Source organism: Podarcis raffonei, chromosome 2, assembly GCF_027172205.1.
Source record: "Podarcis raffonei isolate rPodRaf1 chromosome 2, rPodRaf1.pri, whole genome shotgun sequence".
Lineage (NCBI taxonomy): Eukaryota > Metazoa > Chordata > Lepidosauria > Squamata > Lacertidae > Podarcis > Podarcis raffonei.
In genome coordinates this window covers 112564503-112581126 of record NC_070603.1, presented here as the reverse complement: position 1 = coordinate 112581126, position 16624 = coordinate 112564503, and the positions used below count along the sequence as shown (strand labels likewise).

Below are 16624 nucleotides of genomic sequence, written 5' to 3'. Positions count from 1 at the left end.
ACACTTGTCAGTGTCACAACAAGAATCAATGTGTGTGTATTTTCCGTCCTTTTGAACTGTGTTGCAGTATTCCCAATATTCATCACTGAAACAGCCATAACTCATGAAATAGAGCTCATCATCTGTGAGGGGAAAGACAATAATATGACCAAGGAGAAAAACGAGTGACGTCATGGTCAGCTTAAGGCCAACATACAATTCCATGCCCTCCAACAAGTCAAAAGGAAAAACCAGGATGACATAATCTGGAAGGCCACCTTCCATTTCCTTTTCTTTTTATGGATACACCCAGAAATAATAATAATAATAATAATAATAATAATAATAATAATAATAATAATACAGTGGTACCTCCAGTTACGAACGGGATCCGTTCCAGAGCTCCGGTCACATCCCAAGGAACTCACAACCGCTTCTGTGCATAGAGCACTTTTGCGCATGCGCATGCAGCGAAACCCAGAAAAATACTTCCGGGTTTGCCGTGTACGTATCCCGCAGGATACGTAAGTAGAGGGGAACGAAAGTGGAGGTACCACTGAAATAATAATAATAATAATAATGCTATTACTTGTAAGGTAAAGGACCTCTGGACTGTTAAGTCCAGTCAAAGGAGACTATAGGGTTGCAGCACTCATCTCGCTTTCAGGCCAAGGGAGCCGGCCTTTGTCCACAGACAGGTTCCGGGTCGTGTGGCCAGCATGACTAAACTGCTACTGGCATAACGGAACACCGTGACAGAAACCATAGCGCACGGAAATGCCATTTACCTTCCCACCGCAGCAGTACCTATTTATCTACTTGCACTGGTGTGCTTTCAAACTGCTAGGTTGGCAGGAGCTGGGACAGAGCGACAGGAGCTCACCCCGTCGTGGGGATTTGAACCACCGACCTGATCGGCTATCCCAAGAGGCTCGGTGGTTTAGACCACAGTGCCACCCGCGTCCAGGCCCTTTATTATTTGTAAACCACCATCACCCAACAATCTGACTGGGTTACAGCAGCTTCTGGTTTGAATCCACAGCTTTAAGAAGCTGCCTTGGGCTGTGTCAGACTGTGGGCCTATCCGCCTCAGGGCCACTTACCCTGACTAGCAGCGACCCTCTGGGATTCCTGGCTGAGTCCGTTCCCACCCCTGTCTGGAGATGCTGGGAACAGGGCGCTTTACCGCTGAGCTGTGGCCTATCGCCAGGTCTTACCAAGGTAGCTGGTGTACGTGAAACACTTTCCGAAGCGAATCTTGCACGTTTCTTCTGTCGAATAGCAGGCCTTGCCATTTCCGGAATGACAGAGCTTACACACGAGGCCTTGGGCTGAGGTTGAAAATAAGTTATTGAAAGTGAGGGCTTGGAGATGGTCCTTTCTCGTGCGGGAACGAGGGTGAAAAACAAGAGAAGGGGTGAACAGGGATAATCTGGGAGCAGCCATGTGTGGCTCTGAGCGCCGTAAGCCAAGGAACTGTCTGCCCTCCTCTCTCTTTGAAAATTGGGATGCGTTCATGTTTACCCACCCTTTGGGAACCTTAAGGATGGATTCTTGTAACCAGGGATGCTTAAGAAACAAGCACCACCTTCTGCCTGAAGCTGGTACTTCTGGGTCACCAAAATGGAAGTGCCAGTTGCAGATGCAGTGCTGCACACAAGTGGAGTGGACTTTGACTCACACAACAAGGCTTGCCTTTCCTTGCCCTCCGTCCCAAGTCTGCCCCAGATGCTTGGAGGACACCCCAGGGCAGATGAGAGCCAGCGGCACAGGGGGCGGCAAGGGAGAGGAGAGGAAAGGGAAAACCTGTTCTGTGAGCAGGAGTCTTTCCGTGGAACGAATTTGTTCATGCACTGAACCCCATCCGTTCCGTTTACGGGACATACAATGCATACAAATACAAAGAGTATGTGTTTGTTTGGCTGACAGCCATTACGAAAGATAAAAACACATAAAGCAGAATGAAATCTGTTGCACAGTTTAGATAATTAATAGATAATTAATAAGATGTGACATCCTGTCAGACAAGAGTTTGCTTCCCTGAAGAACCATCCCCACAATTTTTTTATCCTTAAAATGGCAAAGCAGGTCACTTTTTCCAGATGTGTAGGTCACAATATATAATACATACGTAGGTACAGAATCAGAACTTTTTCCAGTTCTGCACCTTCAAGGGAAAAAGGCTCACAAAGGACTTGGAAACTCATGCATACCTCTGCTTATTTTCTCTGTAGACCTCTGCTCCCTCTCTCCCCCTCGCTCTCTCACACACACACACTCACCAGGAGAGCAGAAGAGCAACATAGAGGCCCCAAGGAGGAGAATCTGATTCATCCTGAATAATGTACACAGCTTCCCAAGTGAATATCAAGAATGAAAACAGAGCCGTGGAATATTAGGAAGGTCTGGAGTTCTTTGGCTTACCAGTTTGTGCCCTCTGAGCCTCTGGAAGCAGCCAGTGAGGTCCGGGGCAAAGGTGTGCTGTGCAAATGTTTTCTTTTGGGCAGAAATGCTGGCAGACGCTGTTGCTAAACGGTGCCAGTTAGCAAGTCTGGACAAAGTTTCCACCTCTGCCAACTTTGCGTAAGTCCATTCTGTCCTGTATCAGCATTAATCTGCAAAATGTGTATCCATCTATATCTATCTTGCTCTCTCGAGCAGCGGAAAACAAGCTTGCTCCATCCTCCATCTCCCATGAGATGGCCCTTCAGATATCATATCAGCTCTCAGTCGTCTCTTCTCTAGGTGAAACAAGATTTTACACACGTTCTCCTGCATTGCAGGGGGCTGGACTAGATGACCGCCAGGGTCCCTTCCAACTCTACAATTGTATGATTCCTTGATTCTCCAGTCTCCACAGCAGTACAAGATTCCAGGAGTTGCGTGTCAAGGTCCCCCAAGCCACCCCTAAATAATTCACAATTCACACATAATTTTTGTTTAAGGTTTTTGGCATAATTTTGGCCACAACTTTATTAAAATACATAAATGTGAGTGGTTGCTTAGGCATTGGTTATGACTATCTGTCCCCACGCCCAGGCACAGAACTGACTTCTGGATTCCAGCGAAAGCCAGTGAGGGAAAACAATATTGGGGAGAACATGGAGCTGGGCACCAGACCCTCATCCCGCCCCCCCCACATGCTCCCGGGGGCTTGCACGGCCCCATTCAGGGGTACGGACGAAAGAATGGCAAGCCCCTGGATTCCTTTAATGGAATTCCCTTGCAGCAGCAGCATTGGAGGGGCAGGCGCCGCCAATCCTTACCCCTCCACCAACCAATTTTTTAACCAATGCCTAACTGCAACCTTACAAGTTGTGACGATTTGCTACACAGTAGGCAAAACCAAATGGCACCAGCCAATCAGCCAGATGGGCAAAATTCCTACCAGGCACCTGCCCCAAAAGCAGATGACCCCATGACAGGCATAGCAAGGTCAACGTAATAGCCCTAGATTAGGGAGGGTGGGCGGGTGATCCGATGCACGCAGCAAAAGAGCCCAGTCAGTGCTGTGTGACTTGATTTTATAACCTTTGGTCCGTCCCCCTAAATGGCAACACCAAAATTTGCCCAGTAACCCAACCACCCAATCACTGCAGATGGTCATCCCTAATAACCTGCCCAGCAACAGAGGGGTGGCCTGTTCAGACCCCACCGCAACACGTGCTCTCTATGAAGGAGAACACGCTTTGCAGCCCCACTTTACACACCAGGGTCTCTGTTTCCTTGGGGAAACAAGGCACAGCAGAGACTGTGGTGTCTTTATGATATATGGTTTGTTTATTCACACATATATGCAGCCTGAGTCTACAGAAGGGTCCTCAGCATTCATACCCCAAGTGTTTCTGGCTTCTCCTATAGCCACAGCAGCCATGGACCTAAACAGACCCTGCCTGTGGGGCTCTCAGACGTTGCTCTCTCCTCCTCTCTCCAAGCCACCACTTCCTAACTCTGTTGCTTAACTTCTGACACTCTGCACTAAACTTCTGTCCACATTATATTCTCCCTCTCAGTTCTAAAGCCCAGGCAGAGAGAGACCCTGCTCCCTTTGACTAGGGTTGCCATATTTCAAAAAGCGAAAATCCAGACACAAAGATTGTTGAGTTTTGTTTTTGCAAAGTTATCGAGCTGCTTCTTCTTCTTCTTCTTCTTCTTCTTCTTCTTCTTCTTCTTCTTCTTCTTCTTCTTCTTCTTCTCACCAAAGTTGTTCAGCATTTTTGGGAGGGGGGAGGGAAACGACAATGTTTTTGAGCTGCTTCTTTTTTTGACCAAAATTGTTCAGCTTTGGGAGGGACAGGGGCCCAAAGTTGTTGAGCTCTGAATTTTTGAACTATTTTTAATTACGTCCGGCAAAATCTACACTGCCATCATGGGCTGCCCAACACCTGAGACCTCTGACCCTCTGGTTGTGTTAACAACCCATAACCCCAGGCTAACACCTCCAATGAAATTAGTCCAAGTTTCTTAGCACCAGCCTTGATTAGCGCTTATCCCATGCAAATTCCAGAGGGATTAGAAGCAGCAGGTCAAATACACACATGGCTCTGACCTTCCTAACACACAAGCTCCAATTAAATTCTAACTTTTACAGAGCCCAGGTGTTCAGCACCTGCAAACCTGTAATAATACACAACTCCCTCAACTGTTTCTCGTAAAGAACTGTAGCCCGTTCTCTCTGTAGTCCCCTGAGCACATGCTCTCACAGACATTTTTTTTCGCCAGGAGAGCAGAAGAGCAGCATGGAGACCCCAAGGAGAAGAATCTGATTCATCCTCAATAATGCAAACAGTCTCCCAAGCAGATATTAAGAATGAATCAGGGCTGCAGAATCCTAGACAGATTGGGAGCTCTTTTGCTTATCGTATTTTTCCCTCTATAACACGCAGAGTTTTTCTCCTAAAAAGTAAGGGGAAATGTCTATGCGTGTTATTGAGCGAATGTGTGGTCCCTGGAGCCGACTGGCCCGAGTGCATCACACATTTTCTTCGAGGGTCGTCTTCGTTGCGGTCAGCAGAACCCAGGGAAGTGCTTGCTAGGAGGTTTGGCCACTCTGACCGCTTGATTGTGTGTGCAGCGCGACTGTGTGTGTGCTTTGTGAGCGTGTGGTTGCCTGTGTGTTTGTTCGCTAGCGTGGGTGCTTGGAGGGAGTGAGAGAGTGACTGACTGCTGCATCTTCTCCTGCAATTTGCCTTTTAAAAAATTGGAAGCAGCGGGGCAGTAAAAACCACCTCCGAAAGCCCCATTTTTCCCTTCTAAGGCTGCAGCTCGGCTTTGGGAGCCCTGAACCCCTGCCTTGTTCTTGAGGGATCTTTGAGGTTTTCCCTTTAGCTTTAACCCAGCCCCCTTATTTTACCAGTTTATCTTCATTCTCGGTGTGGTAAACTGATTGCAGGCAGCCACACGTGCGTTCGAGCCTCCCGAGAGAGAAAGCTGTTGCTTTCCTGCATTCTGCCTCAGGGTCTTACTGCCCACCCTCTTCTGTTTCGTTACTGTGTTTGCTCAAACGGAACAAAGAGCAGAGAAAACCCCTCCCCTCCAGGCAAGCGGAGAGGAAAGGAAAGGATCGTCCTTCCTTCTAACTCCACTCCGTGCTCAGGTGCTGCTGCTGCTGCGTCTAGGGATTCGCAGGCAACATGCAGGTGGGAGAGAGAGAGAGAGAGAGAGAGCGCTGGCTGGCTGGCTTGGGTGGGTGGGGGAACTTTTGCCTTCCTTTCCTCCCTCCGGTAAAACCCCTCGCCTGCATTATTAGCAGCATCCTTCTCCACACACCCCACAGTGTTCCTTCTTCCCTTAAACCCCTCGCCTGCATTCTTAGCCAGCTGCTTCTCCGCACACCCCTCTCGGTGCTCCTTGTCCCTTCTATGTTTTTCCTTCCCTCCCCACTTAAAACGTGGTTACAAAGCACAGATCCGCATGGATCCTCAGGATCTTTGCATTGGGTCACCCCAAATTCACCATCAGATCACATAGCATATCCATGGCTACAGCCTGCACCAAAAAAATCACGCACCCACTGTTGCCTGGGGCTGCAATGGTGCAAAAACGTGGTTACAAAGCACAGATCCACATGGATTCTCAGGATTTTTGCATTGGGCTACCCCAAACTCACTGTCAAATCACATGTCTGTGGCCACAGCATGAAACACAAAAATGATACATCCACTGTTTCATTCAGATTTTTTTTTCTTGATTTCCTCCTCTAAAAACTATGTGCGTGTTATGGTCAGGTGTGTGTTATCGAGCGAAAAATACGGTACTTACTGCGTTCCACGCTCTAAGCCTCTGGGAACAGCCAGTGATGTACACAGGACAAAGGTTTGGTAAATGTTTTCTTTGGGGAGGAAATATTGGCAGACACTCTAACCAAACAGTGTCAGAGAATGCAAAATTTTAGTAGATCTGAACTTTTGCATGTGTTCACCCATAAGTCCACAGCATGAATCAATCAATCTATCTATCTATCTATCTATCTATCTATCTATCTATCTATCATCTATCTATCTATCTATCATCTATCTATCTATCTATCTAATCTATCTATCTATCTATCTATCTATCTATCTATCTATCTATCTATATCTATCATCTATCTATCTATATCTATCTATTTTTAATGCCAGGGTACAGTCAGAAAGCTGGGTTGATCTGAGTTTGCTTAGTAATTGGGAGATTGCCTGAGACTACGGCCTCGGGTTCAATGGCGGAAGAAAAGTGGGCTACAAAGGCAAGGAAATAAAGAATAAACAAGCACAATCCTCATAGAAATTTGTATTTAATCAGTATTGAAATATGCATTTCCTAGAAAATGTACGCGCATTTCAATATATGCATTTCTAAACCGTATTGAATACAATTTTTGAACCAAGAAACAGCATCTGGAGATTTGGAAAGTGAAATTGGATACAGATCATCAAGCTCCTATACACATTTGGGTCCAGGGTACGCCCCTGGTCGATTCACATCAGGATTTGCAAAGATCAGATTCCACAAACAGCACTAGTTTGAACTACTTTCCCATGGCAGGCAGGGGGAATTAAATTCCCGAATGCTTTTTCACAGTAGGAAAAAAAATAGCCATAGTGAATTACATATAGCAAACAACCAGGTGCCCAAGAGTAGACAATGGATTGAGAGCCACAGGTCTGGGAGTGAAATATGGACCCCAGACCTCTTTAACTGGCCCTTGGGACTCTCGTCAGGTCACACCCACTGCCCAGCCAGCCCTCCTCTCCCCAGGCCTAGTGCCTTACCAACCTTCCATTGCAAACTCTTTTGAGTGTTTCTGCCTTGCTGGAATGTGCCCTTGAACTTGGACAAGGCTTATTGCTTTCCTGGATGGGGAATTGCAGAAGCATCTCGCTTTATTGGCCGAGGGAGCCGGCGTACAGCTTCCAGGTCATGTGGCCAGCATGACTAAGCCACTTCTGGCGAGCCAGAGCCGTTTATCTTCCCGCTGGAGCGGTACCTATTTATCTACTTGCACTTGACGTGCTTTTGAACTGCTAGGTTGGCAGGAGCTGGGACCGAGCAATGGGAGCTCACCACGTTGCGGGGATTCGAACCACTGACCTTCTGATCGGCAAGCCCTAGGCTCTGTGGTTTAACCCACAGCGTCCCAATTGTTGTGGATAGTAGGACAGGATATATTGCTCCTAGTGAGTTAGTAGCAGAGCACATTCCCTCTACATCGCAGGAAGCTAGTTGGTAGATTCATTTGAGTCTCTTGAGTTAAGCAATCCAGTCTGGCTTGTCCAGATTGGGTTATTCCTGGCAAATCCCCTTTGTTCCCTCCTAAAAAGAATAAAGACACAACGGTCTTCCTCATAAGGAATGATAAGGATTACTTACATACAGTTCACAGTATGAGCCCTGAAGACAGGCTTTAGCTTGTAGTTACAGAAGAGAGTGTGGGTTCATCCCATATGGGGTTTGAGCCCATGTGCTGCTAGCTGAGAGCCAGCAGACAGCAAAAGACATCCAGAGAACAGCATCAAGAGAAAGAAGGTCAAGAAGAAGGGAAGGTGGCTGAGTGACCAGCCTTTTATGGGGTCTTCTGGGGTCACACGCAGGGGCAGGATGCTCCAGACAGGTGTGACAGGAAGTCCTCCTGGATGGAGGAACATCCCCCTGTGTGTCCACACTGGGCAAACAGGGAAATGTTGTACTTGACTGCTACATGTTACATCCCACAGACGTTGCCACGCAGGCACAGTCTCCAGCTGCATGTAGGCGCATAAACTGATGGAAGGGGAGTGGCCTTCTGTTGCTGCAACTGCTCCATAGAGCGCGAAACTGGGTAGAGCTGCCTAGATGCTAGATTGCTGTATGCAGGTATACAGGGTTGCAGAAGCGACTGTGTTCACAATAAACGACAACTGCCGTGTGGGTTCCTTTGGAAGTACTCTTGACAAGAGGCTTGTGCATGCGTGTATGTGTGTGCATGCTCAGACACCGCTGCGAATGAACGAATGAGTGCTGAAAACAAGATCTTGAATGTTCCTTTGAAGGCGGGGCTCACTGACGGCACTGATCAGCTGATCGGCACTGCCAGAAAGCCCCACTGCGAGTGGCCACAGTAGGGAGTTCCCCATCGACGTTCCCCATCACTTTCAGTGAGCCCTTTTGAAGTTGCCACGTGATATCATAATGGCATTGGGTGACTGACAGGTGGGTGGCTCCACCGGCGCGTCACAAGGGCCTATGAGAGGTTGGAGACCATGAGGGCAGCCCAACTTCCCCTCTTTCTGTTCTTGGAGGAACTCTGCCTTGGAAGTCAAACGGAATCCATTCCAGAAGCCCGTTCGACTTCCAAAATGTTTGGAAACCAAGGTGCAGCTTCCGATTGGCTGCAGGAAGCTCCTGCAGCCAATCGGAAGCCGTGGAAGTCGCTTCAGATGTTTGGGTTCCAAAGAACTTTCAAAAACCGGAATAATCACTTCCAGTTTTCGATCATTCGGGAGCCAAAACGTTTGACTCCCAAGGCGTTTGAAAACTAAGGTACGACTGTAAAGTGATATGCCTGCAGTTTTTCCACATTCATGCTAACAAATACACCCAAGTCAGTGTGGCAAAGCTTACCACCTTGATGCTGCCCTCCATATTTTTATTTTTAGGAAGCGTTTGGTGGAGCCAGTCTTTTAAATACGTTCTGTTGTATGTGTCTCTTTCTTTTGGAGGACCCTGGCAGCCACCTCCCACCAGCCTCGTTCTACCAACTTGTAGTCAACGCTTCCATACCCATATGTCACTGTGATGAGGTTCTCCCCTTTCCCAGAGATCAGCACAACTTTCTCATTACTGGTCGTAATCAACATTTTGGCATTATCCTGAACGCAACGGGGTTCCTGGGAGAACCGACTAATGGCCTCATCCAGGCAAGACCTTAGCTCCCGCCATTTCTGGAGTTTCAGCCTGTTCTTCACACGCAACAAGTTCTCCAAGCTTAGCGCCTCCACCCCAGTCTGCAAACGCTCCATGACCACATCCCAGTTGTCTACATGGACTTCATATTTGGCCTCGCCTTGTTTAAAGAAGACCGAAATCTTATAGGTTTCCTGGCCGGAGACAAACCTCACCACCCGCCCACCACATTCCACCAACATCTCAGCATCCTTCTGGATGGTATCGGGTTCCATGCAGAATTTTTCCACTGCTAGGTCAAAGCAGGCCAAAGGGGAAAACCCTTTCCTAAAGGAACCCCAGTTATGTAGATGACCACGGATGCTAAGGATATTACTGAGACTGAGAGGCTGAGGATTAGAGCAGAGACGAGCAAAATATAGGTCCCAGTTGGGTACCAAGACATTGTAGTGCACTTTGCCTTGATTGTGGAAGACGGTGACTGCGACCGACCCGTCGCCCGAGGTGAACTCCATCAGAGTGCGCCCATCAGAAACAGTGAGATGGGCATTGCTTCTCACACACGGTGGCTCCCTCTGGAGGTTCTCCAGGGCGCAGCTGAAGCAGGAGAACATTTTGCTGTTGGGTTCTTCCTTGGTCTTGGCCAACAGCATGTTCCTGAAAAAGAGGTCCGCTGAGAGACAGGTTGGGATTCCATCAAATGTAGCCATCCTCGTTCAGATCACTGCACAAGGACAATTAAAAAAATTAATTAAAGGACACTTAAATGTATGAGTCAAGCTTTTCTAGAAATGAAAAGGTACCTATCACCCCCTTGTTGGTTCCTTTGCACTCCCATTATTATTTTTTTGTTAGAGCGTTTATTGATTTTCCAATAAAAAACATCCAATTAACATATCAAATCATAATCCAATAAAAATAAAAAAATAAAAAAAGATAAAATTGTCTTCCAAATTGTAATTTTGATTTTACGACTTCCCACAGTCTGAACCTCAAAGCATACCCAGATCTCAGTCCTGCCTTTCATCGATGTTTCCATATTTCCATATCTCGATTTTATCTCTCCAACCTTTGCTCTCCATTTGACCTGGATAAACAGGCTTTCCAACAAACAAGGCCTGCAGGGTAAATAAAACATGCAGCATCCTGGAGAAAGGATCAAGGTCTTCTGCTGTGAACGGGCTGTTAGAGGTAGGTAGCCATGTTGGTCTGCCGTAGTCGAAACAAAATAAAAAAAAATTCCTTCCAATAGCACCTTAGAGACCAACTAAGTTTGTTATTGGTATGAGCTTTCATGTGCACGCACACTTCTTCAGATACACTGAAACAGAAGTCACCAGACCCTTATATATAGTGAGAGGGCGGGGAGGGGTATTACTCAGAAGGGAGGTGGGAATGGGTGATTGGCTGATAGGTGTGGTGTAAACCTGTTGACGACTGTTAACGACTGCAATTGGTCTTACAGGAAAAAGCAAGGGGTGAGATGACTAAAAATAGCTTTAACATGTATAATGAGGTAAGAATCCAATGTCTCTATTCAGACCAGGTCTCTCCATGGTTTTAAGTTTGGTAATAAGTTTCAATTCAGCAACTTCTCTTTCCAGTCTGTTTCTGAAATTCTTTTGTAATAAGACAGCTACTTTGAGATCTTGTATAGAATGTCCTGGGGAGATTGAAGTGTTCTCCTAATGGTTTCTCTGTCTTGTGATTCCTGATGTCAGATTTATGCCCATTCTCTATTAGAAGCACACTCAAGGATTTACAGGGGTACACATTATCACATTTATTGTGGCCCTTTGGGCCGCTACCACAACAGCAGGAGGGGTAGATCTCCTCAGTGCTTCTTCACCAGCCTGACTCATCTCTGCCTCTTGGCCACCCTCATCCCACTCTCCTGCTTCCACTTCTGCCTCTGATTCTGGACTCCTCTCTACCACAGAGTCTTCCTGCTCACTAAGCCCTGTTGCCTCTTCTTCAACTTCTGACACCTCCTCCCTCCCAGTCTGCTCCCTCTTCTCCCTCAGTTGGTGCCACCAAACAATCCACTGTGACCTAACAGTCCGTGACAGTTGACCAGTGAGTTGACCAGTACTCTGACTCACTGTAAGGCTACTTACTGTGTTCCTATGTAAATATACTGTACCCCCCTGGTCTCTATCTATCTATCTATCTATCTATCTATCTATCTATCTATCTATCTCTGGCCTTTGGGACTCTCTCAGGCCACACTCCCTCCTCAGCCACATCCACTGTCCCCAGGCCACTCACCTCAGCCTGCTTTGCACCCTTCCCTGAATGCTTTTCCCCGGTCCTTGAACCCTGATTCTGCTTTTTACCTGCCTGAGTTGGGGGACAGAGAGCGGTTCGCAGGTATGTGTAGAAATGAGCCCAGCATACAAAGGTAAAAATTAGCACTCGCTGATCTTCCACGTTTGGCCTGGCCTACCTCAAACGTTTGCCCGGAAGGGAATAATATGGCCTTTGGGCTGAAAAACGTCAACCCACCCCCCACAATTATATTAAGAAGAGCAGGAGTTAAGCAACATTTTTTGTAAAATAGACAAAGGTTTTTGTTGTTGCTTTTATTCTGCAAAGAATACTTCTGAGCCTGAATTATGCTGACATTTATCTTTTGCCCCTCCCTCCCTCCCACCTTGTCCCATTAATAATAATAATAATAATAATAATAATAATAATAATAATAATAATAATAATTTTTATTTATACCCCGCCCTTCCCGGTTCAAAAACCGGGCTCAGGGTGGCTAACAACAAATTTAAAACACTTAATTATAAAAGCAGCATAAAATACAGTATAAAAACATGAATAACAATGAAATTCAAAAATCAATTTGATAATCCCCAGGGTTAGCTGGCTGAATTGGTCCTGTAGCCTTTCAGGCTTTTCCCACAGGTAGGATGAGCATTGCTCCCGGGGGAGGGAGGAAGGAGCCAAACAGACACCGAGGGCTTAATTCAGAGAAAGAGTCTTTATTCCTGCTATCCAGAGTAGCAGAAAGGAACCTGCGTGATAATTCACAAGCAAGTACACCTGAAAGCATTTTACATTCAGTTTATATCCCTTTTTTCAGGCCCTTTTCTTTCCCTCCCCTTTCCCAGGGATCCACCCTCACGAGTTTGCACAGGTATGTTGGCAGAAACAATCTCCATTCATGATTAATAGAATTGTTTCTATCTGGTTCTCCTGGCACCATTCCCGGGGTCTGCGCGCCAGCGCCAAGAAAGCTGCAAAGCTGGATGCGCTGCTGGCAAGACCAACTGAAAGCCTGGGAAACAGAAAGCTTTGTTCTCTCAGCTTCTTTTTGTTACAGCAAAGCAAATGCTTTTTAGCTACTGAATCCTCAAAGAAAGTAATTGGGAAGTCTTGAGGCCTAGTTGAAGTTTTGAGGCCTAGGTGGGGTGACTTCACAGTCAGGTTTGGGGAGTCCCTCCCTTCAGTCCTACTTAGGCCAGCGAGGAGGCCAGGGGAGAATTAACTGTGGGGTTAATCAGAGTGGGTGATCTTCATAAAAGGGGATGGGGAGGGAAGAGAAGGGAAATAAAAGATCAGGCTGAATTCAAATTAAAGGCCAGTTGGAATAACTCTGTCTTACAAGCCTGACAGAAGGAGGTTAAATCCTGCAGGGCCCTGGTCTCATGGGACAGAGCATTCCACCAGGTCGGAGCCATCACTGAAAAGGCCCTGGCCCTGGTGGGGGATAGTCTGACTTCCTTAGGGCCCGGGACCTTTAAACTATGGTTATTCATGGACCTTAAGGTCCTCTGCGGGGCATACCGGGAGAGGCGGTCCCATAAATATGAGGGCCCTAAGCCACAAAGGGCTTTAAAGGTCAAGACCATTGTTTTCTCCCCCACCCCCAGAATTCATATGCTCATCTTCCAGGGCAGCAATCTTTTTTAAAAAAATATTTTTACATGAATTTCAGCACCATGAAGATGACAATATCGTTGGAGGGTGGCTGAGGGGGAGGCAGCGGGCAGAGGCCAGCCCCATGTTGCTTTTTTGGGTGGGGAGCCACTTCATCCCTCCCAGGAGAGACACTGTGACTCAGGATCACTGCAGGCCCAGTGCCACTCGCAGGGTCAACGCATGCCAGTTGCGTCCTTCTCAGCTGCCCTCTGGCATGGGGTGGTGGGGGCCCCAGCAGCTCAGCGCCCTGCAAGCACAGCCCCAGGCCGGGCTACTTTGGGGAGTGGGATGCCGTGCTCTGAAGTGCCTTGACTTGGGTGTCACCTTGGGCTCGAGCATGCTGCCCCCAAGGTAAGTGCCGCCCAGTGCACCCTACCCCCCCAGCTATGTGACTGCGCCACTTCAACCCTGAACATTTTTTTTCCAATTGTTTATTTATTTTTCTTTATTGAAAGTTCAAAAAGTACATAATTATATGTACACTAAACATAAAGGTAAAGGGACCCCTGACTGTTAGGTCCAGCCACAACCAACTCTGGCGTGCTCAGCGCACGGAAACGCTGTTTACCTTCCCGCCGGAGTGGTACCTAGTTATCTACTTGCACTTTGACGTGCTTTCGAACTGCTAGGTTGGCAGGAGCAGGGACCGAGCAACAGGAGCTCACCCCGTCGTGGGGATAGTTAGTTGCTTTTGAGGCCAGGGGGACGGTTGTTGGGATTTACATAGGATTTATTTCAGGGGTGGGGAACCTGTGGCCCTCCTGGTGTTGCAGGACAACAGTTCCCACCGTCCCTGACCACTGGTCATGCTTGCTAGGGCTGATAGGAGTTGGAATATAAGACCACAGCTTCCCAACCCCTGGCTTACTGTATGTCGGGATTTTACGATGCTCCCCTGTGTGGCTGACGCCTTTCCTGCAGTCTGCCAAGTCTTCTGGAAAGGGGAGACTCGCACGCGCCCCCTCCTTCCCCCTCTTCTGGAGTTGAATCTAACCCTGGTCGCTGCTCTGCAACAGCCTCTGCTGGCTCTTGTGAATTTACAGCGTGTGTCTCCAGACAGAAAGGTCTTTCCTCCCTCTCATTGTGAGGGGAGCTCAAACTGAACCTCCCCCCATCTAGCCCTCTTCCTTCTTCAGAGCTTTCTCTGGCGCTCATGGCAGGGAGGTCCCTGACACTTTATATATATATATATAAATTTATATATATATATAGGCTCTTTATCTAACAATCACTGGATTATTGTTATTTTTTGCCTCTTCTTCTCTTCCTCTTCCTTCCCCTTCCTCTCCTCCTCCTCCTTTTTCTTCTCTTCCTTTTTCTTTTCCTCTTTCCCCCTCCTTTCTCTTCCTTCTCCTCCTCTTCTTATTCTTCCCCCTCTTCTTTTTCTCTCCCTCCTCCTTTTTCTCCTCCTCCTCCAATGTATTATTCACTCACCACATAAATAATCTGCAAGTGACTTACAAAACTTTGAAAACTTCAGAAGCATAAATCACAACATAAAATCAGAGAAAGCACAATGCATTGCAACAAAATCCACACGATAACCTTTAAAAAATACTGCAAGAACTTCAGCAGCAGAGCAGAAACAAATGACAGTAAGATTATCCGACTCCGTCAAATACATGGCAGAAGAAATATGGTTTTGCCTGGCTTGAGGTAGGGATGGGAGAGGGCAAAGTGGATTCAGTTCTCATGTGAGCTCCCTGATTTGCACTTTCTGAAACAATTCACGAACCAAAACACAGACATCTTTTGGGAATTTGCACTTTTCTGAATTTTGCAGTGTCGCTCTTCAGCTGAGTGTTGTGTGCAAAATTGCACAGACTTGAGCAAAGTATGCCTAGAAATGAATTAATTTGGGGGAGATGAATTACAGAAAATAACGCTGTGCAAAAAGTGTGTCTATTAGGCAAAACTGCATAGATAAATGTGCGTATTAGAAGCAATTCACACAAAATGCTGGTGGATTTTGAGGAGGACTTTTTCTTTTTCTTTTTTCTAGAATTGTAAACTGATGTGAAGAACTAAAGAGTGGACCAGACCGGACCGAGAGAGAATGGACAGGACAGATTTCCCCACCTCTAGAGCCAGGTAGAAGGGACGCGGGTGGCGCTGTGGGTAAAACCTCAGTGCCTAGGACTTGTCGATCGTATGGTCGGCGGTTCGAATCCCCGTGGCGGGGTGCGCTCCCGTCGCTCGGTCCCAGCTTCTGCCCACCTAGCAGTTCGAAAGCACCCCTAAGTGCAAGTAGATAAATAGGTACCGCTTTATAGCGGGAAGGTAAACGGCGTTTCCGTGTGCTGCGCTGGTGCTGGCTCGCCAGAGCAGCTTCATCACGCTGGCCACATGACCCGGAAGTGTCTTCGGACAGCGCTGGCCCCCGGCTTCTTAAGCGAGATGAGCATGCAACCCCAGAGTCGGTCACGACTGGCCCGTACGGGCAGGGGTACCTTTACCTTTTTAGAGCCAGGTAGACCTCACTATAGAATCTATATCTGTCACACCAAAGTTTAGAAATGATTTGGAGTGGAGGGGAACGAAGGAAAGGGAGAGGTGTGATGCGTCTTAGGGATAACAAAAGGTTAGATTCTGTTTTCCCTGTCGATTGGGTTCTTACTCTTAAAATAATGAATTGATTTTATTTTATTTATAGAAATTAATTTTAGTTTTATTTGTAGAATAAAATAATTTCATTTATAGAAATAACTACCGCCATCCCTATTAGTACCTCAAATGGCTCCCCCCCCCACACACAATAAGCCCTTTGCAGGTACCTTTGAGTTTGTCTTCTGAATGGGAAGGAGGGTCAGACAGATGCGATGTGAAGGATGTGAAGATTAAGCTCTGTCCTTACTGCTTCTCTGGCGCTGAAAACAGTGGTAATAAAACCCCTTTGGCCCTTTCCCTGAGCATGGTCCAAGTTTCGAATTCCCCAAAATGACGTTCCTGACTGATATCCAGCACTTGCGAAACATCCACACAAGCCTCTGGCAGTTTACCAGTAGGGGATGTGCAGATCAAGAGATGGAGAGAGAGGGACAGAGAGATAGAGACAGAGCGAGAAGGAGAAGGAGAAAGAGAAGGAGAGGGAGAAGGAGGAGAAGGAGAAAAGAGAAGGAGAAAGAGAAAGAGGGATAAGGAGAGGAAGAGGGAGAGGGAGGAGAAAGAGAAAGGAGAAGGAGGAAGAGGAGGAGGAAGAAAGGAGAAAAAGAGAAGGAGAAAGAGAAAGGAGAAGGAGAAAGAGGAGGAGGAAGAAAGGAGAAAAAGAGAAGAAGGAGAAAAGAGGAGAAGGAGAAAGAGGAGGAGGAGGAGAAAGAGAAATAGAAAGGAGAAAGAGAAAGAGAAAAGAGAAGGA

At 47.1% G+C, this 16624-nt stretch overlaps 1 protein-coding gene across 1 annotated transcript; it reads right to left on the bottom strand.

The window, feature by feature from the left end:
- Nucleotides 1–8749: 8749 nt before the first annotated feature.
- On the bottom strand, nt 8750–16308 carry LOC128409116 (uncharacterized). Its single transcript, XM_053379346.1, has 2 exons — nt 16044–16308; nt 8750–10063 (listed from the first exon to the last, which is right to left on the bottom strand). The coding sequence occupies exon 2, from the start codon at nt 10047–10049 to the stop codon at nt 9117–9119; it is 933 nt and encodes a 310-aa protein (XP_053235321.1). The 5' UTR covers nt 10050–10063; nt 16044–16308; the 3' UTR covers nt 8750–9116.
- Between the last annotated feature and the right edge of the window lie 316 nt (nt 16309–16624).